This window comes from Corvus cornix, chromosome 21, assembly GCF_000738735.6.
Source record: "Corvus cornix cornix isolate S_Up_H32 chromosome 21, ASM73873v5, whole genome shotgun sequence".
Taxonomy (NCBI): domain Eukaryota; kingdom Metazoa; phylum Chordata; class Aves; order Passeriformes; family Corvidae; genus Corvus; species Corvus cornix.
In genome coordinates this window covers 2,870,360-2,893,693 of record NC_046350.1, presented here as the reverse complement: position 1 = coordinate 2,893,693, position 23,334 = coordinate 2,870,360, and the positions used below count along the sequence as shown (strand labels likewise).

At 45.6% G+C, this 23,334-nt stretch overlaps 1 protein-coding gene and 1 long non-coding RNA gene across 6 annotated transcripts in view; both read left to right on the top strand.

Moving 5' to 3' along the window:
- Window positions 1–23,334, top strand: part of CAMTA1 (calmodulin binding transcription activator 1) — a 235,443-nt gene that overhangs the window by 18,558 nt on the left and 193,551 nt on the right. For 4 of the 5 annotated variants that reach the window (XM_039563894.1, XM_019289757.3, XM_019289756.3 and 1 more), the window contains exon 1: window positions 14,500–14,579. Coding sequence is in view for 1 of the 5 variants with exons in the window: in XM_039563897.1 (XP_039419831.1) it covers window positions 5,399–5,517 (119 nt within the window). In the remaining 4 variants the exon portion in view is untranslated. Of the gene's footprint in view, window positions 1–5,398; window positions 5,518–14,499; window positions 14,580–23,334 lie in introns of those variants that run through there. The other variant, XM_039563897.1, reaches the window with a different exon arrangement.
- LOC109145531 lies at window positions 14,579–23,184 on the top strand. The gene is made up of 2 exons (XR_002046939.3): window positions 14,579–16,687; window positions 18,321–23,184. It is a non-coding gene; the product is annotated as an uncharacterized LOC109145531 (long non-coding RNA).

Below are 23,334 nucleotides of genomic sequence, written 5' to 3'. Positions count from 1 at the left end.
AGTGGAAGTCAGGCATGAACATGAGGAGCTGCAAGGAGAGGCTGAAGTGACTGTACTGTTTGAACACTCCCAAAGTTTGCTTTGAGAGAGGTACTTTCGTGCACCTTCTGACTGTAAAGGAATTCTCTTACTCCATTAGCAAGTGCTTGGAAGCCACCAAGGTGGGAAAGAGGAGCTTGTTTTGCTGGTGGGAGAAAGTAGACTCCAAGTGTTGTGCAGGTCGATAAGCATATGGCACAAGAAATAAACAGCTCGTGTCACCTAGCCCTCAGCCAGTGTGCGGGCCTTCATTAGGGAAAATTTGGCTCTCAACTCTTCCCCAAAATGCACTATTTGCAGTTTTACCTAACTGGTGTTCACACTGAATTTAGTTACAAAATGTCAAGAAACTTTCTGCTATGTGAAAAGGACAAAGGGACTTGAGAGTAGCACGTTACTGGTAGGAAGAACTGGGCCACTGATGCACAGCAGCAGCTTCAGCTATATTTGTGTTTCTTATGGTCTTAGAATTGTTTTTAGAGCTTGTCATAGCAACAAAGTATTTATCACAAATATTCCAAGACACTGAAGCTAGATTCAGTAACTTCTAGAGGAAAATTGTTCTGTTGCTCATCTTTCATACTGCCACCATTCCTGTGATTCCTTCCTCATCCTTTTTGGGTTTTTTCCTTCCTTGCTTATTCCATGTAGGCAGCAGTCATGGCCATACACATGCTGGTTTGTGTTGGCCTCTTGCTCTTGTTGTTTTTACCTTTGCCTGAGCTGCTTAGGCTTACTTTGCAGCCTCCTCTCAGCCCCGGGTTGCATCCCATGCTGGAGGACTGGGAATGCCTTTGCTCGGCCAGTGTCTGACCAAATGCTGGCATCCCGCGGAGCCGTGCTGAGACAGCAGCACTGCAGAGCTGAACCTGGTTATCTTCTCTTAGCCACCCTTGATTGATATTTAGAAATCTGCTTTTGTTGCCAAGAGATTTACAATTGTAATCATACAAATATTTCTAGCAAACAGACCAAGAGCTGTTGGGTTTGCTTCTATTGCTGCTTGTTTATGGATGGAAGATGCCAGGATTGAAGTTTAACTGTGAGAAATAGCATGGCAGTCCTGCAGTTGTTTGGATCTGGAGTCTTTCTTTGCATTTATTTCTTCCAGAAGGAGTTTGTTGGATTTATCTGTGTCTGGAGGTCAGCAAGTGACCCGGTGACTATGGTGGCCTCTGTGTATTGTGTTTTTGTGGTGCCACTTACACGCTGTAGGGCCGCGGCTCTGACACCTCAGTGGGTGGTCAGTGGTGGTGGGATCAGCTGGATGCTTGCCCCATTCCCAGATAAGGATGACATTGGGATTTTAGTCGTTTGTTTTGTACTAAAGTGCCCATTTGTAATGTTTAAACACCTCTTCCCTCTCTTGAGGTAGTTAAGGAGATGGCCAGTCCTAAGTTATTATTTCATAATAATGGGCTTATAAAACTTGTGTTTGTGAGTTTATAGCTTACTTGTGATATTTATTTCCAGTATAGACTTGTCTACAGATCAGTAGCTGATCAACACCCTTTTGGCCATTTCTGTATTCTCCAATTACATGTTATATAGACAAACTGTGGTAGTTAATGGGGCTGCAGGTCTAAATTCACCTCCTGGATCACCAAAGATTTAAGAACCAGTTAAAGAAAAAAAAAAGGGGGTAGGGGGTTGTTTGGAGAGTGGGGGTAGAGCACAGACTCTCTGTGATTTGCTGTTGTGCACTTTAAAGTTTTATGGCCCATGGTGCATCCCTTGGGAGGATAAAGTGCAAGGAGCATGAAGAAACCCATAAAATGACGAAGGGTTTATGTGGTATAATTAATATGGAACTTTCCATGAACTTTATAATACTTACACTTTTTAAATTCTACATGAGTTTCTGGTTTGCTAATAAGTAATTTTGAAGATTGCTAATGGGACTTAAATTTTGCATTTTCATCCTGAATTATAACAGGACACATTGTAGGCTGCTATATTTTAGTCTGTAGCTTCCTTACTCGAGTTCTCAGCTGTGGCTGTGCCTGCCTTGGGAAACATTTTTGAGCTGTGGCCAGCTCTGCACTAAAAACCCCCGTGTCGATAGAGCTTTACTGACAAATCCTCCCCGTGCCAGTGTGGCTCTGCTTGCACAGACACTTTTTATTGACACTGGATGGATTTGCAGATCTCGGTGGTGTTAGTCGCACCCGTGGCAAAAATAAACAAGGAGAAAGTTCAAGTAAAAATCTGGATTTGCACAGTAAAACCAAATCAGTGCTGGGAGGTTGCAGCTCCTGTTTTTAGCTACCGAGGAAATTTTAGTTGGCGATAAATGGAGGAATTTGCCTGCTGGCTGCTCTGGCTGTGCCGTCGGGTGAGCGGGGCTGCAGAGCAATGTGGACTCTTGTTCCTCTGCCTTCACCAGGAGCCCCCGTGGTGGTGGATGGGCTCGTCAGCTGCACAAGCAATGGCAGATTTTATTCAAGCCAAGGGATAGCACGGGGGGGGGGGGGGGGGGGGGGGGGGGTTGCTCCACCTCCCTAAAGATGTCATGGTGTTATTTGTGAGGAACAGGAGCAGGAAAATGGTGGTTCGTTTGGAAGAATGGGAACTCTTGTTCCACCAGTACCCTCAGTGCCACTGGGTGAGCAATCCTCCTCTCCTGTTCCCAGCTTCCCTGGACTTTCCTCCCTGTGGGAATACATTGTGAGTGATTCCAGAGGGCTGAGAAGCAAGTTTGAAGGCAAGTGTGTGTGCATCATTTGGGGCTATGGGTTCTTCACCCTCATAGCTGGTTGGCTGATTTAATCCTTTTCCAAGGTCAAACCTGGTTTAGAGGTCACTGGATTTAGGATTTGCATCCCGTATCGTGGTGGTTGTGTGTTGTTCTGACCACACGGCTTGAGGAGTCCATAATGAAAAGCCTGTTGGATCCAGGCAGGAGCAGTTGTTTTCCACATTGGGGATTTTTTGGAGTGAAGAAATGCCATTGCTAAATGCAGAAAAGGGGGGCATCCGTGAGATGTAGTTGTGTTACAGGATGGTAAGAATGACCTTCCATTGCTGTTATAACAGAAGGTGGGAGATACTAACAACAGGAATTGGAAGGTTTAGTGTCAGCAAGTTCTGACAACTTCTACCAAAACATTTTAAAGGGCTCTGTTATCCATAGGCACTTTCTGGATTAATAATACTGATAATTGATGACAATGGAAGAAAGTTAATAAAACGAGCTGAATAATTAGAGGTCTGCCAGCCCTGCAAAATAATGGAATGAATGATAGAGGGCCTGACTGATACGGAGGTAAGGGGAAGTAATACAATTAATGTCAATTAAAATGTGCCCATGGAAAATAAGCTGATGAGATGTAACTGGGATGTAGTTTGGCTGATAAAAGCAATAATGTGTGCTGTAAAATATTCTGTGCCTTAATGAATTGAATGTAGAGCAATGCAGTGTTTTGAATGAGAAATGGAAATGGTGTAAAATGAATGCAGGGAGTGTGAAGTGAGTATTGTCTGCATTGGCTGGTGGACCTGGAAGTGGCTGGGGGCTGCTGGCATGGCAGGCCTTGCCCGGCTCTGGTCTTTGCTGCAGGCAAGTTGTGTCTTTGTGGATAACCCCAGGTTATCACAACTTGGGTGTCTGTGAGGCTTTGAGTGGCCTGAGTGCAGGGAAATAGCAGTGACAGTCACACGTGCAGAACACTGGCTGGGGAAAGGATGTGGCCAAAAAGCCTTGTAGAGTAATGGTCTAAAATAACTCAATAACCAAATAGAAATCCTGGAATGGCGTAATGGAGAGCACCCTCTCCCTGATTTCTTTAGCAGTCCAGCAGAGATCGATCTACCCATCTGCTCCTTGCCCAGGAAGAAGTTGGGAAGTGGCAGCCCTGTTGATTTAGTCCGACACAGGCGCACAGTAAAGTTCCCAATAACTCAGGGAGCGTGCAGGACTTGTAAATTACAGAGCAGCTCACGTTTATCATACACATCGCTGCTTATCTTGTAAACTCATCTGCTGGGCTTGCACGAGCAGTTGATTTAACAGCATGTATATTGTTGAACTTGACACATCCAAGAGTCTAATCAAGCTTTAAGAATACCGGGGATGTCTGACTGCTGGTGTGAAGTCTCTGTAATTCCTAAGTCATTTCTAAGAATGATCGTGGGCCAGGCTCTGTTGGGTTCACTGCAGGTCACGGGGAATGTCTGTGTCGTACAGAATTGCAGAGGAGTTTTATCATAGTGCTGGCATGTGTTTTATGACATAAAATGATTAGATGTGTAAAGTTAATACCCTTTTTCTGTACATTTCCAAGTGGGAAATTACTATAAATTAATTTTGTAGGGTAAAATGCCAGTGAGTAACTGTACTGCTTGTGTAGCACTGCCCAGGATCTGTCATGGGACACGAGGCTGGTAGAAGACAACAGAGATATGGTGTGTTTGGAGGGAGAACTGGTAAAGTTCTGCATTGTGGCTGGTCTCTCTTACCCTGCTGCTCCATTTCCCTTTCCTGTGGGGACTGATTTACTTGATAAACACGTGCATTTCATGGATGCTCTGATTCTTTTGGTGGTGTTAGAGGGTGATAGAGAGACATCTTCAAGGTGCTGCTGCTGGGACTGCTGCAGGCTGGTGTAGGATTGCAGGGCTTTTTGGGACTCCAATCTTTGAAGGGGAATTGATGCACCTTCTACATATTTAGCAATAAAAAAGAATAGTTGTGTATTATTTAGTATTTCTCCTTTTGAAATACTCCTCCCTCTTTTTGCCTCCTTGGGCATGGTGAGGTAGGAAAACTTCCATCCCTCTTCCTCACTCTCATGTTGAGGAACTACATTCACTTTTTAGCTAACAGAAGTAGAAGTAACCTGGGATTGATCATGTGTGGTGTGTTTTAGTTTTAAATGAACTAATAGACCTTGAGTTGCATTTCTGCTGCAGCTTGACAAAATTATAGCAGGTGCTAGGGCTCTGTGCTTATTTACTTGCAAATCCTGTCAAGTGTGAACTTCATTTATGACTTCCCTGGCAGGTTGGGCCGCTGTGGTCACAGCTTCTACAGTGTTTCGTTGCTATTGCTTGTAAAATTTGCCACTGAGGGAAATAATGAGCTAAAATAGGCACAGGTAAGCGCACACAGGCTGCTTGTGCCCAAATCCATCAAAGCTCTTTTAAAACTTTGCAACCAGAAAGAATTAAACTGTATTTGTATTTCTGAAATAAACTTGTAGTTTCAGCAGAAAGCTGTTATTTGTCTTACTGCCATGGCAAATTGCTCTTTTTGGACAGGGGAACTGGGGGGTTTCCCAAGTCTTGTCGTCACTTGAGTCTCCTGATTGCAACCACCCATTCTCCTGTGTGTACATCATGTGTCTCCTCTTCTTTCTAGATGATCATGGGAACAGCAATGGCAGTCATGTAAAAATCTTTTTACCGAAGAAGCTGCTTGAATGTCTACCAAAATGTTCAAGTTTACCGAAAGAGAGGCACCGCTGGAACACTAACGAGGTAGTTAAATGTCTTATTTATTCTTAAATGTATCAACTTACTTAATGCTTATGGACTGTTTTGTGAGAGCATGCCATGCAAGTTGCAGGATATGAATTCTCTGGCTCTGGAACCTGTTCCATAAATAATAAGTCCTAGTACATGCTGAAAGTGAGCTTTAAGTGGGAGTTGAAGGCAAATGTGTAAATTGACTGCTAGTACAGTAGGAGTCTATTGCTCATGTGTGTGTGACTTGTCTCAGAGTCAAATCTTATATCACCTTAATGACCCGTTTCAAAATGGTTTAAAATTAGATAGGTGTGTTTGTACTGTGCTGAATAAAGTGTTACCTTCCTGTGCATGAAGACTTCCGAACAAAAAAGTGGTGTATGTTCTTTCCTGACACACAGGGTCCTGGGAGATAAACCAGCTTACCTCTGTCTGAGTAATCTTGTTAAGAACAAGAGAAACACAGAACTGGGTGTTTTTTACTGGAATCCAGTTACCCTGAGTATGCTGGTTCACAGGTCACCTGTTAATGTGTTAAGGTTGGGGTCATTTAAATAAAAAAGAAGTATTTAAAATTCTTTGGGCTAAGGTGAAGTTAAAAAGCAGCCCAGGTAGCTCTACAATCCCTAGGCTGTATTCCTGCTGTGCAGCAATGCTGGAAGTCCCATAGCAATATGCACAATGTGTAGTTTTAGTTTTTAGTAGCTCTGTCTTAGTGTAGCTTTGCCATATTTGTGGGAATCACTTAATAATAGAGGCAATCCACTTGGAGAAATGACTGTAGAACTCCAGTTAGCATCTGCTTGTTGGGAGCTGACTGGTCCTGTTCCTCTGCTCCCTCATTTGTAGATCTAAACTTGTTAACAGAACCTGTGCTCACGAGTTTAACACCTGCAAGTGGCAGCTGAGTGCAGGATCAAACACGGCTCACTTGTGTGTGTGTGTTTGCTGAGCGTAGAATCAATCACAGAGCAGTTCCTGTGTGTATTTTTCAAAATTGGAGCCTTTACCCCCCTTCCTTCTGGTGTCTGGAAGTCACAATCGGGTACCTATTTTTAACATACCCAGTACTGTGATAGAATGAATCGGGTCTTTGGGGGAGTTGCTGGCCTTGGCTTTTTTGTGTAGATGTTTTTGTCTTGGGTCATTTAAATTGAAATGTAAATCTTAGAAAATGTGGATTGCAGTTTATTCTGTGATAGTGTTTGTACGAGTGGGTACAGGGCATGGAGCAGTGGCAATTCCAGTGGCTCTGACCGATGATGTTTGGACAAAGACAGTTGGGGAAAGCAAGCTCTGCACAGGTTTGTGACAGAAGGATGCTCTTCCCTCTTACTGGAAAGAGCTGCTTGGGGTGGGGTTTAGTCACTTCAGTATTTGTGCTTTGTGCACACACTTGCACATGTGGCTTTGGGCAGGGTTGGTGTGTGGAGCCTCCTGTGGGTACAGGATGTGGCAGAGTTCATCATGCAGCTGAAAACAGAGGAGAATTTGGGAGTGTGGCCGTTCTCCTAAGGGTTGTGTCAGTGTTCTGGGGAGCGGGGAGTGAGCGGCTCTGCCAGTGCTCACCAGTGTATTGCTGGGCTGGGTTTGTCTGGTGCTGTAATTCTGGTTGGATTGTTTGCTAATGGACACAGGTCATCAGCTGGAACATTAAAACCAGACCCATCCCTTGTCTTTTTGAATATCAGGCTCCTCACTCTCATTTGTATCCCCTCTTCACAAATCTCTCACTGTGGCTGTTATGCCATGGGGATGTGGAGCCGGGTCTGTCCATGGGTTATAGCTTGTGCTGACTCTGCCAGCCTGTGTGGTGTGGCTGGTAAAGTATCCATGTTGCACGATTTAAATGAAAGAGCTTTTCTTGTGGCCAGAGATTTTTTGGCCTCATTAGCTAAGAGGGGAGGAAAAAATAGAAAAAGCCAGAGTCTTATGCCTAGATGAAGTCTTGGAAATTTGTGTTAATTATGGGGGAGGAAGGAGCTGAGCTTCCAGATTTTATTGCCTTCCCCACCCCCAATCTGAAAGTTTAATTTTGTGCACTGTTATAAAACTTGAATTTTTCTTAGGGTATAATTGAATAATAATGTTGGACTACATTTCTGAGGCATTCCTAAGGGAATAAATTTTTTCATCTGCGTACACAGGTGTTCTGCCTGTGCTAGTGAAGACACAAATTGTAAAGTAGAGAAGAAAAAGATGTATTTTATATTGTGGTATTTCCAGAATTTTTGTACTGATTTCAGAATCCCTGGTCCTGTGTGTGAGGTGTCTCCTGGACAGGGAGGTTTAGTAAAAGATGGAAAAGAAATGAAATGCCTAAACAGTTTACAGATCTGAACGTGTGTGACAATGCTGTCCTCCCTCAAATGGTGTGTGTCGGGCAGTCACGGGTGTCGAGTCTCACCATGAGCTGCAGAATGTGAGCGTAGCAGGCATTGGTATGGGATTCCTCCCCAGGGGTGATGGGGGCCAAACCCCCTAACCCAGCTGTGACCTGACTCCTTTCCAAAATCCTTAAGTGTTCCTTTTGTGCTCCTTTGCATGGGCATGGATCATGGAAACTTGAACACGGCTCTTGCCTGTCTCTTAGGGCCCTGAAGCCCAGCACACAGATGTTCCCAGCTGTGGAGGTGGTGGGTGGCCGGATGGGCACGTGCAGTCTCTGGGCCTGGACTCCATCGAGTCCTCGGTGCTGCCAGTGCAGAGGTCAGGAAGCAGCCAGGGTAGAGCATCACCATGGGAACACTGCAAATAACTTTTTCTGAGCACTTGTGTCTGCAGCTTGGGAATAACGGTCAGATGTTACTCTGGATTGGGTAGTTGGGATGGAGAAACTGTGTCCTCTGAGAGCTGGGTGAGTTGTGGTTGACTTTACACTTAGTAAAATCACGTGATGAGTAGCAAGAGAAATGGAGCGCTTAAAAATGGTTCAAACACGTTATTGAGGTGCTTGCTTTCCATCCGATCGTGCATTTGCAACTGCAGTGTTTGATGGAAATACATTTCCATACCAAGATGTCATCTTGTCTTAAATCAAGTTTATAGCGGTTTTATATTTCCTACTGAAGGAAGTGTTCCTTCTAATTCAATTTTTTTTTTACCAGAGATAGAAAATCTTAAGTTAAGCCTAGCAATTTAATTACAGATTTACATTTTTGAAATGCTTGTAAAGGTGCATTGTGCTTATTTCTCCGGCTCTGGGAGAGTATAGAGATGGGGCTTTCATACAATTTCTCACATTAAGACAAATGAGTTAGTTGCCAGAAAGTTCTGCAGTGCTTTGTGCTTGTGAGAGAGTTCCTCACTCTAAGGATTTAGTTGTTGTTCACTATGAACCATTTTAGGGTTTGTGAAATGCAGGTCCAGTTTGGTTTCAGTGAGTGGATGGAGCAGAGGCTTCTGGCTCGGCATGCTGGCAGTGCGCTTCGAGTGAGAATTTCGGAAGCACTGGATCTTAGCTCCTTTCCATGGCGTGGGGCTAGGCTCCCCAAGCAGGGCTGCACAGAGCCACCCTCCAGGTGCCCCAGCTGAACTCCCGTGTCCCCTGACAGAGGTGGCAAAGGTGGGGCCTCATTACCTGCTAGTCACTTTGGGCAGCAAGATGCATTGTCTGCAGGAGATGCATCCCACTGCTTTCTGTCTAGGAAGCAGGGGCTTCCTGGGGTGCTGGGGCTCAAGGATGTTGGAGTAACCTTGAGTCTGCACAGCACTTGCCAGGCACTGGATTGCAGCTCTGAACAGAGATGCCATTCGTTAACAGTTGGCAGCCGCAGTCATTAATCATCCTTGTAAACACTTAATGACACGGTGCGAGAAAGAAGAAAAAGTTAAACATTGGAAATGTAAAATGCTATCTTGGGCTTTGATTCCAACAGGATTCTCTATTTACAATCTGTTGGGAGAAGCCCAGAACTTCCATGGTAGAAAAAGCCAGCAGCAATTGCTCCGTGTGCTTGGGCTTGTCTGGAGGGGCATGGCAGAACTGCCCTGCTCTCTAGAGTCAGCCAGCATCCACATTTTGCAGATTCCAGGCTCAGGTACTGCTTGGGAGAGTATTCAAATAATGCAATTATGAAACTCTGTATTTGAGCATTATTTAGCATAGGAAGAAACTCTTTGTGTCTGCAGCCTGGGGGCCTGAGTCGCGTGTTCACTGACATCTCGATGTGCTCTGGCGTTCTTGCTTTGCTCGCATGACACTGACATTCTCCTTTTCGCTTGACAACGAGTTATTTGCCGTCTTTTCTCTAAAGTGTAGAGAAGATCTTGAAGGTTTGGAGAATTGCCTGAGGGACGTGAGGAGCCCAGACTGATAAGGGGGAGCGAGTCTGGAGCCTTCGGGCTGGCTGTGATGCTCTGAAATGCTGGCAGGGAGGAAGTGAAAGCAATAGGTCTCTGCTGCCTGCTTCTCCAGTTCCCCTCGGCCGCCGGCAGCTGAGTGTTGGGCAGCTGGTTACCGCACGGCTCCTGTCGCCACACGTTTGTTCATCAAAGCCCTGCTCTGCTACAGACCCGGCAGCATGGCTACTGCTACTGCTTTTTTTTTTATCTTTTAAGGTTTCTAACTGCCTTTTAGAATTGACTCTTATATCAGAAAACTTTAAAAACCTTCTTGTTTTAAGGCTGCCTGGGGTGGTGCGGTGTATTGTAACTCTGCACTGCATGTTCCAGTTCATTCCTTATTCACTAAAGTAGCTGAATGTGTTATAAATTTGTAGTGTTGAGCAAGTGTGTGGGACCAGTTTATGTCACCAGCACAGTTGGAGCAGGGAAGGGGTGTTGGTCCAGATCACAGTGTCCCCTCAAGATGGCAAAACTCTATAGAAAAGGAGCAGTGCTCAGTACAGTTCCCTGTGGACTCTGAAGTCCAGCGTATTTTTTTTAATGCTCTACATCAATTCATTCAGGTGTGTTCAGCTGGAGCACGGAGTTCCCAAAGTCAGAGGCCACTGGGAGCTGTTGCGAGAGCCCTGTGCCTGCTTAGGAGCACTCACAGGGCTGGGGCATCCTCGCAGTCTGTGTCAGCTCTGGGGTTTCTCAAAAGCAGTAAGAATATTGAATTTAGACTAATTGCCTGCTGCCCACGTGATCGCAGTATAAAATACTCCGATGGTAATGGCAAATGCTGTTACTAGGAAGTGCTGCTGTTGGTTTCTGTTCTGCCTGATGATCCCGCCCTGGAGAAGCAGCAAGGAGGTGGTTGCAGACCAGCTCGTGTGCGCTCCCATATAGCGGCTCCTCCCGCCCCAGCTGCTCTGGCACTTGGGGGTGTGCTTAGCATGGTGCTGAGCTGGGGATTGAGGCACGTTATGACACGGGTTTGGAATGGCAGGCAGTTGGGGGCAAAGTGTTTGCTAAGTGCTGGAGCAGCCAGAGCATCCATAAAATCCAGAGTGCCAGTGTCAATTCTCACCCTTCATTTCAGTGGTGGTGGTCTGCAGTGCCCTGTGCCTCAGAGAGACCTGTCCCACCTTGCTTTGTCACCAGTGAGCTGGGTGCCTGCGCTGCCAGCTGGTGGGACCGTGCGTCCAGACCCCGCCCCTCCTCTTGGCCACCAGCAGGAATGTGAGGAACCCCACTTGCTTTAGAGAAGAAAGAGCTTGGCAAGTGAAATGCAAGGGAAACTGTTTGTAGTGTGAGGAAAGCAGAGTGGTGGTAAAGTGTTGATACACCTGACTGGGGCTGTCTGGCACGTGGGGGCGGCTCCTCCCGCTGCGCGTGTGGTTGGGGTTTGAGGCTGATCGGTGAACGAGATGGCAATTTCTCTAACAGAAGCACTTAATTGTGGGTTTATTTTGTGAAATTAATGAAATTTAGTGCTTTGCTTAATGTGCAAAGCAGGAATGTGGTGCTGGCATTCTGCTTGCAGTTCCTCAGTTGTGTTTACAGCCCTAGTGACTGCTGTGAGTGGGCTGGGGATTGAGCAAAATTAGGAGGTTACCTACCAATCCTGGTAATTTTGAACAAGGGCAGTAATACCTGCTATGCTGTTTATGCTCAGACACAGAGAGGATCCTCATCTTCCTCTTAGGAAAACCTAGCTTTTTTCCCTTCCCTTTGGTTCATGTTAGGATGAACCTAGTGAAAAAGGGCTGATCTAGTAGTGCTGGGCAGTTAGTATGTCAGAGTGCTGGAACTGGAATGGCTCCTGTAAAGCAGAGCAAACAGAGGGAGGGTTGGGAGTAATGCACTGCCCTCCTGATTTTTTTTTTTTTTTACTCCAAGTGAACTTTTTTGAATAAATTAACTTTATTACACTTAATGATACCCTAAATAAAAAAATTACTTCATCATTAGTTTTAGCATATTGTACACAAACTATAAAATGGTGATGGTATTTAACCGCCTGACTGTTTGTCCTTAGTAACCTGTCGAAGTACTGCTGAATATTGGTCAGTGGTATTAGGTTTTTTTGCTGTTTGACACTTCCAGGTTCCTCCACAGAGAGTGGGGTGTTATAGATGACCGTAGTTCAGCAGCAACAAATATGTGTCCAGACACTTGGACAGTGGCTGTACTGTGGCTCCAAATCCTTTGTCTGTCTTGTGGGAAAATAGGATGAAATATTATTTCCTCCAGTTGATGGACCTGATGTGCTTTTCCTAACCTGTGTAATCGTCCTTGTTAACTGTATATGGTTATCCTGAAGTGTAGTGTCAAAAGCAAAAGTGGAATCCGGTGTGTGGGGAATAAAAAGTTGGAATTACCAGTTATGGAAACCCTTCTTGAAACATGAGGGAGTCAGGAAAGTGGATTAATTCAGTTAATATTTACCTGTTTATTTGCAGGAATGCCAGAAGTAGTGGTAGGTATCACTGCATTGTGTATCTGAGTCTCTGGCTTGCGCAGCACTGAGTAAAATACTCACTGGTGTTACACAATTTGTACTTCCAAGTTTGCAAGGAAAATGTTACAACAAAGTCAATTTAGAAAGTCAGTCTCTCTGCCAGGGCCCGGCATGTACACACACGAAGGAATTGGTTTACTTGGCAAATGAATGGGAACTGAGGAGATTATATTTTGTAAGGGATTGCAGTCCTGTCATCTTGGTCTCAGGTTTGCTGCTTCTAAGGGTGGCTGTTTCATTTGGAAGAGAAAAATCAGAGAATTTAGATGGGAAAGAAAAACTAGATATGAGGGAAAAATTAGTGCCAGTGAAAGCAAAGGTTTTCTGCAGAGGCAGTGCCTAAGGAAAAGAGGGAAAGAAGCAGTGATCTTTGCGGGGAACAGGGTCCTAGGGAGGGCAGGAGAGGGCGTAGTCTGCTGCAAAGGGGAGAAAGTAAAACCAAGTCTCATTCCTTTGATTCTGGTGTCTGTGTCCCGTTGACAGACCACAGGAGCTGGGAGCTGTTTGCAGCATGCAGCCCTGGACCGAGCCAGGCACTGGAGAACCCTGTGGAGCTGCCCCACCTTGTGCCCCATCATTGTTGTCCCAGGGCTGAAATGTTCCTGGAGTTACCTAAAACTTATCTTTGTGCAAACTTTTTGTTACCTGAGAAGCTGTGAGGGAGCCCCACGACGTTGGTCTGTCCTGCAGGCATGTCCCTGTCATGCAGCTCTGAGATTCCTGAGCTCTGGGGTCTTCCTGGTGGCACAAGTCATGTTCATGCCTTCAGACTTAATTACCTGATGAGTCACTGCAAGTCTGTGTCCATGCTGTTGAGTTATTGCAAAGTTTCTGGGTTCCCAAACTGCTTTCTTTCATATCGAGGTCGTACAGTGTGAGCTGTGGTGAGAGGAGGCAGCCCAGCACACCAGTGAGGGAACAGCGGAAATGTGGGCTTACTGGTTTGGCTCACAGAAATTGGAATTGATAAATGTTAGAAATAATGGCAGGAACTGAGTTTTAAGGTCAACAAGCAATAGCTTTAGCAGGAGGGTTTGCCAGACACTGTTGCTGAGGGAGAATATGGACTTACTTGCATTCTCCAGCAGGTTCCTGACTGTGACACACATGAAGCAGGAATGACGTGGAAAGATGAGACATGTTTTCTGGAAAAACATCCAGGCAGACTAGATCCTTGTGCTACGTGTCATTGTTACATACGGTGATTCTCTTGACACTGGGGGCTTCTTTGCCTTGCAAAGGCAGGGTTTTGTGCAGGGAGTTTGTTTCTTGGCTTCAAGCACAGAGCTGGTTTGGTCCCGATAAGAGTCTCCCAAAACTTAATGCCTTTCCAGGCAGGGGGAGGGATGCTGGAATGAAGAGGGATGCAATGCCCTTGGTGGTTGTCTTTCTCCAAAAGTTATCTGATGTAAATATTACATTCTCTGCATAAATTTAGTATAGATAATTGACTGCATCTTGCTTGGAAATGGGTACCAAAGGTTGTTTTATAGCTTCTGTGTAATTGAAATTCCAGGAGGAGAGGCCTTTGTCTTGGAAACCACATTTGAATTACTTTTTTATTGGAGTGTTAAAGCAATACGTTACGATGTGAGGGGTTCAGTGTGCATGTGTGTCAATAATTACCAGATTTCCACAGTTACAGTGAATAAAGCAAACTGTTGAAAAAGCATGTCAAGCTTTCTCTGAAAAGCAACGGTCTGACAGTCGTGTTGACAGCCAGGAGTGTTCTGACCTAAACAGAGCCTCCTTGGCACAGGGAGCAGTCAGTGCCAATGCAGGACCTGTAACTGATGCTTGGGCTGTGCTGCCTCATACCCTCAGTGCTGAAAACAGTTTGTGAAACAAGGAACCAGTGCTCCAGCATGGAAATGGGAAAACTTGTAGGAGCCTGTCTACAGGGAGGTTAATAATAACAGCAAGCCAAAGTGGCTGGAAACAGGAGTTGCTCAGTGTGGCCAGGGCAGTGTGGCCACAGGAATGGTTGGTTGTCCACAGGAGGGTCAGTGGCTGAAGGAGGGTCGGCAGCCACCGGCACAGGAGAGCGGTGCTGCCGCGGGCTGTGTGTGGAGTGCGAGAGCTTTGATGTGCTTCCATAGAAGGTTCTAGTTTTACTCACTGAAGCTCCTTTGTTTTGCAGAGATCTTGATGCAGACGCCCTTTTGGATTTCTTTTTAATAGTGTGTGACCCTTCACCTTTGATCCCTTGACCTGCATTACTTTGGTAACCATTTCATTTTTTAATTTCATTTCATTTTTAATTTTGGTGTGTAAGCTGTAACATTTCATCATTTTAAACTGTAGCGTTCTTTGACCTCCCCAGATGTCTTTTTTCTTTTCTATGAGGATGCGCAATGTTGGTTTTTCTTGAATAAACATTATTTCACTTGTTAATAAAATATGTAATTTTCGTTGTTTTTTGCTTCTTTCAAGTTTAACTGTGCGTATGTTGCCTGTATAATACTTTACTTTTTTTGATCTGTGTTCTCCCACTTAATCTATTTTGATATTTATGTACATCTTTGCTTTTAATTTACATTTTCTCTTTTGTTAGTAAAACCCATGCTCGTGGCCTGTCCGGGGCCCATCTGTGTCCCCTTCTAGTCAACTTTCATAGTTTAAAGTAACCTTGGGAGCATTTCAGATACACTTAAGAGTAAGAACTATTCTGTGCTGTTAAAATTTTCTTCCCTGTCCTGAAGTTAACTTTTCCTAACCATCAGCTCCAAACTGATAGCTGTTTTAATAAAAGATTAGGCTTTAGACCAAAATGAAAATCTCACTTGAAACTCAATTTGCATTTATTTTTCTGTTATCATTGGAGCCCAAAGGGAAGTTATCAATGCTTGGAGCTGTGCTTTAGGCACGGCTGTGCTTAGGGAAGCAGCGTTCTGTGTACGTGGGATGGCAAAGCCCCCAAAGCTTAGTTGCTTCTTTCCATTTTCCTGTTGAAAGGGAAGCAGTGGATAAGACAGATTTTGGCCAGATTCTATTTTTATCTGGTAAATGATCATACGAAATCCACTGAGCACAGCCCACTGAAGTACAGATTACTTTTTAAGTGTCTCATTATTTTATTCTCTAACATTTAATGCTGAAGTTTTAATTGCACACAGATGAAGCTGCTAAATGAGCACTGAAATGGATTTAGGTCTTCTCAGAGCCTTGTTGATGCTTATAAAACTTTATATCGTTCTTAGGACTACAGATTAAAATTGTAGCAAGCTCTTCACATAGTGCCACTGGGCTCTGCCCGTGCCTGGCCTCTGGAGGAGCCTGAAGCTCACCCGAACACCCTCCTGCTGACCCTTTCCCCAGGGAAACTGGGCGGCATCAGGCTCTGCTCCCCTGTCTGGGGGTCCTGTTGACCTCCAGGGCTGAGCCTGAGTTGTCTCCTTCCCCTGAGTCCTCTGTGAGTTCTGAGGGATTCAGCCCTAGCAGGTCCTACCTGAGCAGTGGGGATGCACCGTCAACATCAGAACCTGGTTCAGGAAACAGCTGGTTTGAATTGGCATCCCTGCTTGAGAAAGGTATTTCACTGATCGCTGTGCTTAACCACAAGATCCCTGTTTTTAAACTGCCCTTGTGTGGCAGAATTGCCTGTTAAAGTAGTGGCAGATGCAGTATTCACAGAACTCCGTGCCCAGCACCTCTGTGTTACTGTGTGAGTTTCTCTGACTTTGTGGCTATGAGCTGCGCTGGACTGTCACAGCCTCCATAAATGCTTGAAGCATTCAGGTGGATTTTTCTTTCCCCTCCTGTTCCAAATTTTAGCTGTAATAGTTTTTGTAGACCTGGAGTTGTCAGTTCAGGTACACAGACTGCTGCTCCTCACTGAGCCTGTTTGGGATAGCTGGGATTTGGCTTTGGCTTGGGTTTAATGCTACCTGTCAGCCCGAGAAGAGGAATCCTCCAGAAACCATCTTACGCCATTTCTGCAGTCTCCAGAACAGGGTTTTTAAAACTCAGCGGGGAAAAATACTTATTTTGCCTAAGAAAACTCCTCAAAGACTTTTTCTCCTTGTAACACATATTTTATGTTGGCAGCAGTTACATGTGAATGCCTTGACTTTCCAGGGCAGCAAGTCTTAAAAACATTTATTTAAATGTCTGGAAACTGAAGGGAATCTCCCTCCCTGTGCAGAGGGCTGGCTGTTGGCTGCCTCCTGCTAGAACAAATAGCAGGGAAAAAGAAGAAATGGAATAAAAATATCTGATGTTGGGAATTGGAGTCAATAATATAAAATCAGAGCTTAAAAGACGGTTAGAATGTCTTCTTTTTTTTTGTCTCATTTCATGTTTTGTCATGTCCATCCTGCCGTCTTTCATAAGGTAAGCGCTCTGACCCATGGTACTCTCTGGGTGTAGCTCCCAAGGTGGTGGGATGACAGAGTGGTGCATGCTTTGTTGTGATATTTCCACATATTGTGTTAGATGCAGATGGTTATTCAGAGAAATCGGTGTTAATAATATGGGTTATGCCTGTTCAGCTATTGCATGGGCTTCCAGGATGCTAGAGCTGCTGAGGGAGGAAGGAGGTACAGCCCTTGGGAAGGGAGGAGATAGGAATTTTTCAGTATAAAACCCAGTAAATTTTGGTAAGAAAATCTGCTTTGTTGACCCAGCAATAGCACTGTCATTTGCCCCAGCGTAAAATCTGTCCCCAGGTTTTTGCTGCAGTGCTGCTGGATACAGCAGGAACAGCAACAGCTGACCCTTGGATGGCAAGAGATGATGGAACTTAATTCACTTTACTGAGCTTGTTTTTCACTGAGCAGGAACTCAAATACATGTTTTCGTCAAACACTTAATCAAAGAACTACACAAATGCTGCAGAATGTTTGCAAAGCAAAACATTTGTCTATTTAAATATTGAGAGAATACTCTATTGAGAGATTTGTTCCTGCTTACAAGATTTTTCTGTTACTCAAAGCCAGAGTGTTGATAACATCCACTCCTGAAACAAGTCTTAATTTTGAAATCTATGCAGTATGTTCTGCTGCTGAAGGCTTTTATATTTTAACCTTAACAGAAGGCTGAAGGGCTGAAATGAAATCCTTGGCACACGTACAAGATTCAGAGTGTTGCATGTCTTGCAGTTCAGGTGATGCAGCTGGGGTTGGATATACCTAATCTGCTTTATTCAACCTAATAGACACCTGTGTGTCATCTGCATGTGCTGCTCATTTAATAAAACATAGGCAGCAGCAAATTGCTCACTTTGGTCTGACTACTTCTGAAAATCAGATGTATTGGTCAGCACAAACACACCATTTTCTGTTAACACTGAAACTCATCCAGAGGTGCAGGATGAAAGTACAGGACAGGTCTGTATGCCTCGCCCAAGACTGTACCTGGGAAAACACAGATTTCCGTGCAGCACCTGACCTTATGCAATAAACTGAGCAAGTGCCAGCTAACCCTACTCATGTTTCAGGGCTGGTGGGTTCTAGGCATGGATCCCACTGCTCCCACTGCTCTTGTGCTCAGAGGGGAAGGGAATTCCCCCTTTCTAGAGCAGAGCCCGAGTGCTGTTCTGACCTTGCACTGGGGCACCGCTGTTGGGCAGGACTGGGATCCTTGGCAGCCACTCTGCAGGGAGGTTGTCTTCAGGGTGGGGGTGAATTTCTCAGGCTTGTCACCCTGCTTGCTGCTCTGGGTGTGCGTTGGTTTGCAAAGTCCTTAAATAATTTAATTATTGCTCCTGCTTTAGTTTCTAACTTCTCGACTTGCATTAAGGACTCTGATGGCTGAGGGGTTGAGTTGGCACCATTGGGCAGCCAGCCCTGGCCCTCTCCTGTGCTTCTGCTTTTCCTCTGCTTCAGAAGTAGAACTGTAGCCCTTGACACCCTGCATTGGCTTTGTGTCTGCTAGAGCAGGGTTCTCTGCCTGTCCCCCGCTCGTAGCTGCACATCCAGCTCAGAAAATGCTCAGTGATAAACATGTGTTTTTATTTCTCCTTCAGGTTTGGCTTGTCTGCTTTTCAGCTCTTCTAGACATTGGAAATTCCAGTTTGTGTTTATTTTCTCTGGATTCCTTCCCACAAGACAGAAGTGAATTCAGCATGGATTGTTGGGGAAAGCCTTGGCTGGGAATAAGGATAATTGCAGCCTCTGGCTGTGCCACAGTTTCACTGATTATTTCTTTTAAGTTACTCACCTGCACTGTATCTGTTTCCTCAGCTGTAAAATGTGGGTAATTACCTCCATTGTAAAATGTTACAGGGTCTGCTGGTAATTATATGAACGAAGTGCTAATTACAGTGATTATCCCTTGGACCTAGTCTAGATATGGATGATGTTCCTGTTGTGATGAACGTATGAAACAAATACTGCAACTTGCCTTTCTCCGTTCTTTGCGAGGGGCCTGGAAGGTGCTGCGTCACGCGATGCGTTCCCAGTGAGAAGCTCTGCTGCCGTGTCATCCAGGTCCCTCTGTTAATTTCTTGTCCCCCTCCACCCTCATGTGTTACAGGGCTGTGGGCTGAGGAGGGGCTGAGGAATTACTGATTCAGTAGTTGGATCCACATATGATCTGATAGCCAGGGTTTATGCTGTGGCTTTGCTTTTCCTCTTGGGATATGTAGAAGGTGGCAGCCAGGGAACAGTGCTCCTGAGGTACAGGTTGGGTTGGGGCCAGTCTGCGCTGCCTTGTGGCCTCTGTTCCTTAAGAAGTTCTGACCTTGATGCCAGGAGAGGTGTCCTTCCAGCTGTGGAGATTATTTCCCTCCTGTAAAAGCCTACAGCTTGCAAGACTTTATTATCAAACATTTTATTTGCCTTTCTCTTCTCCATTTATTTAGGACACATTTTCTTTGTAGCTGGGAATAGCTCTGCTGTCCCCTGAGCAGGGCTGGGTAGTGGAGGAAGAATTGATATTCTTCAAGGTAGAAATGAAGTGTTCTCATCCAGAAAATCCTGCTGCTGCCACTGGGAAGGTGCTGTAGTTTTTGATGGTAGTAATAAGTCACGTCGTACATCCGGTAACAATGAGAATCTCCTTTCCTACCCAATCCCTGCCTTCCCTGGGCACAGACCTCATGGCACAGTAACAACAAAAATCATGTGCTTGGTTCATCTTGCTGCAGCTCTGCCTGCTCTGTTCTGCCACATCTGATTCCCTGCCTTCCTGGGTTCTGCTGAACAGATTTTCAGCCTTTGCCTCCAGCTTCCATACACCTGCTTCCCATCAGCCTCAGTCTTTCTTTGCCCTGGAAGAGCAGGCTCAGTTATGTCTTCAGAATTTGGTAGCTGAGGAGCTCTTCCTTTCTCAGAGTTTGATGAGTGCAATGAATTTTGAACTTTCCAGAGAAGGTTTTAGTTACAGTCCAGGATGATGGTTTGGAAAGGCTTTGTGGCAATGAAAAGATAGTCTTTAATTGCAGTTTTGCACCTCAATTTTCCAGACTAGATGCTCTTCTCTGACAGCTTCTGATTGATTCTATAGCCTTTTCTTTTCCATGACAGGATGCTTGAGTGCTCCAAGGATGGGAGCAACGCGCCACTCCTGATAGGTGAAAGCGGTCATTGCCAGGCAATGAGGGTATGGAAAGAACTTGCCTTGTTAGGTGGAAGAAAAAGTAAATGAGGGATTATCGTCCCTCCCACGATTTGTTCTTGCCTTGCTTTAGAGCATCTAAACTAGAGATGTGTGTCTGTAGTGTGTCTGCACTTCACCTAATGCTCATCTGCCAGACTTGTTTAAAAATCTTTCATTTGGGAAGGAAAAAATTCGGTTTGTTCCTGCAGGAGCATCATCTATTAAGATGAATTAATTTGGTGTGAGAGGCTTCAAAAGTGAATGATGCCATATCCATGTTCTTATTGCCTGTTGCACAAGTGAACTGATTTGTGTGCTCTCTGCAAGTCACATATTGAAGGATGTTAAATTACTGTGTAACCTGGAGGGTAATCCGTGATTCAGATTTGAGATTTATCCAAGTCTAATTTTGCAGCATCCTTGCAAAAAGTGGGAAGGTGTACAGTATCTGGGATTTCTATATCTTGGCACCACTCTGAATGCCGTACATTAACAGTGTAGATAACACACAAATTTTTAAAAAAAACTTAAATGTTTAGTAACATAATAATTATAAACTTTCTCAAGTCTTCCTTCTCTTAAAAATGAGTGCACTGTTTGGTTTTCATTGAGGTGCGAAGTGTTGCATAAAATCACTGCAACTTGTGACAAAAATGCTTTCAAGTATTTGAATGAAAATGCAGCATCACCATGAAAACAAAAGTGTTAGTGCAAAAGTGGTTCCAAACGAGGTGCTGCTAAATGAAGGTTTTCCTGGTTTTGAGAGCAGGTTTTAAGCACTGATGTACCCCGTGGGGGGCAGCTGCACACCCTAGAGAAGGAGCTGAGCACTTTGTACTTGTCAGAGGTTGCTACAAAGAAATCTATTCATTTTTACTTCTTTCTGTAATTACCTGTCCCTGCTTGGCTTTGTGAGTCAGTAGGTTATAGACAAACACGCTGGCTGGTTGTGAGCCGAGCAGAGCAGCGCAGCAGAGCCGGCAGTGCCGCTGGCCGCAGCCCCCACGGTTGCCTGTCCTGTCCGGGCTGTGCCAGTGGCCGTGGTGCTTTTGGCATCGCCTCGTCACCCAGCCCCGCTCGGTACCGGGGACGTGGCGCGTGCCGGCGGCACGGCCTGGTGCCCCGGAGCCGCCGGCCGAGGAGGCTGGAGCTGCCTGTCCCCGCGGCCGCGCCGGAGGAGGAGGAAGAGGAGGGTTTCCATCGCGCCCCGTTTCCAGCTGCCCCCGTGTCTGTACGGACGCGGAATCCCCACAGGAGGGTGCTGCGAAGGCACTGAATGTGCAGGTTTGCAGGGAAGATCAGGGCTTGGAGGAGACGGCGATTGTAGGGCAGCCAGCGCCGTGGCTCTGGCAAGGGCAGCGCCTCAGCCGTCCCCGAGGAGGGGCGTGGAGGGTGGTCGGTGTTGGGGCTCGCAGCACCCCGCTGCCGTGCTGGTGGGCTCCCGTGTCCGGGTGTCGGAGTGGGAGCGACGGCAGTGGAACACTGACATTCGGGTGCTACTGGGTCAAGGGCTTGGTAGCTTCAAAGCATCCCCGGGCTGTTCCCCTGCCTCCTGCTCGTGGCTGGTGTTGGGACCCTTCCCCTGTGAGCATCGTCCGTGGCCAACGGGTCATGTGGCTTCTCTGCAGCGAGCCTTGGGGCCACCCAGCTACTTTCCTGTCTGCATGTAGTATGTTTAGTCTGCACAAGTGGCAGAATGCATTTGCTTGCAAGTAGAGACAGCCTCCAAGTTCTGTCCTAAAATACTTTGTAGGTTGGACCATTTTATTCAGCGTGATCAGATGAGAAATAATGACAAAACCTCCCTTTGGTTCCTGGTTGTGTAACCCTCTTCCAAATATTTTCATTAAAGGGATTATTCATTTTGCATAATACATGCTCATGCCAGAAAACTTGTCTGACAAGGCCAGTTAAGCGGCACTTTCACGTGATTGTCCCTTTAGCTGTGTGCTGCTTCACCCTGAAATAGTGTGATCATTTAAGAGTGAACAGCCCTCTACCCCAGGGGCTGCACACATCCGCTCTGCCCCTCACTTACTTCTGCTGCTTTTCACTTTTTGAATAAACTTTTGAAACTGAAGATTATATAACTGAAGTAGAGTTAACTGAACTGACTTCTCTTTGGGATGACCTCTAGGATGTGCAGGGGGATTCAGTCTAATTCTGTTGTATGGGAGTGTGGGAGCTCTGATTCCTTCCCTTTAATGGCAGCAGGATCAACTGAAGGAGCTGTGTTAGAGAGGGGGTGTAAAATCAGCTGCTCATTGCATCACAGCACCTCACTTGGAAACCTGGGACTGAGATCCATGTGCGAGTCCCTGTGGGGTTCCCTGCTGGCCACGGGGGCATCAGGCCATGTGCCGGTTCAGTACCTGGGTTTGGATCCCAGGTGTTTGGATGGAGGACAGTGTCCAGCAGTGATGGCGCTTTGTGTTACTCTGTGGGTTTGACACTCATCTGAAATTGCATCACCAAAAAACCCTTTTGGTGGGATGGGTGATCCTGAAGTTTGGCTAATACACACTGTGGAAGAGGTGCCTGACAGTAGCGGGGGCTCTGCCTCAGCACCCACATAGCAGGATGGAGCTGGTCTCATGTCCAAATGGTGTTAGATCAGCTGCAGGCAAATACAAATAGACTTGGATTTTGGCCCTGTAAAGGGAGACTTTCAGCTTCCCCCGGGAATTCTGCCTTGGCAGAAACCAGCTGTAGTTCAGTGGTTTCTGTTACCAGGCAGAGTCTGTTTGGATGTTAGAAAATTAGAGCAGAAATTCCTGCAGCAGTCAGCTGTGTCTGCATCACCTCTGTGACCTCTAACTGCTACTCCTGCAAACAGTTGCCATTAAACACAGTCAATAACCCCCTTCTGCATTCCATCGGATCGTCTCTTCCTGCCATCTCAAATGAAAAATAAACAAAAGAGCTTAAGCGTGCAACGTGCTAAATAGACTAATCAGCTGTGAAAATATTTTATGGGGGAATCTGGGGCAAGAGCTGTCAGTGGGAGCGAGCTGATTGGAGCTGCAGCAAAACAGCTCCGGGAGGCGGGCATGGGGACAGAGAAGGGAAAGGTTTGTTCAAATGTATGTGTGCTATGTTTTTTACCCCTTTCTGAGTAGTTTTAGGAAATCCTTCCCTCTGTAAATTGATTACCTCTGCACATCAGAAGGCCTTGGCTCTAAGTACGTGTTAAGCTGCTGCTGTGCTGATTTGACTTTGCCTGTTAAATGTAAAACAGGTTTTAATCTTCTCATTTAGATGTTTTAATAGAAAGTAAATGTTTAACTTGCTTTGCTGTGGCCTCCAAATCTTTAATCCGTGGGAACATTTTTAATGAAAGGAAAACGTGCTTTTGTTTAAAGCACGGGGTGATGCTGTGGGCAGCAGTGCTGGTGGGGGGAATTGCAAACCCACATCACATATTTTTGGCTCTGGTGGAT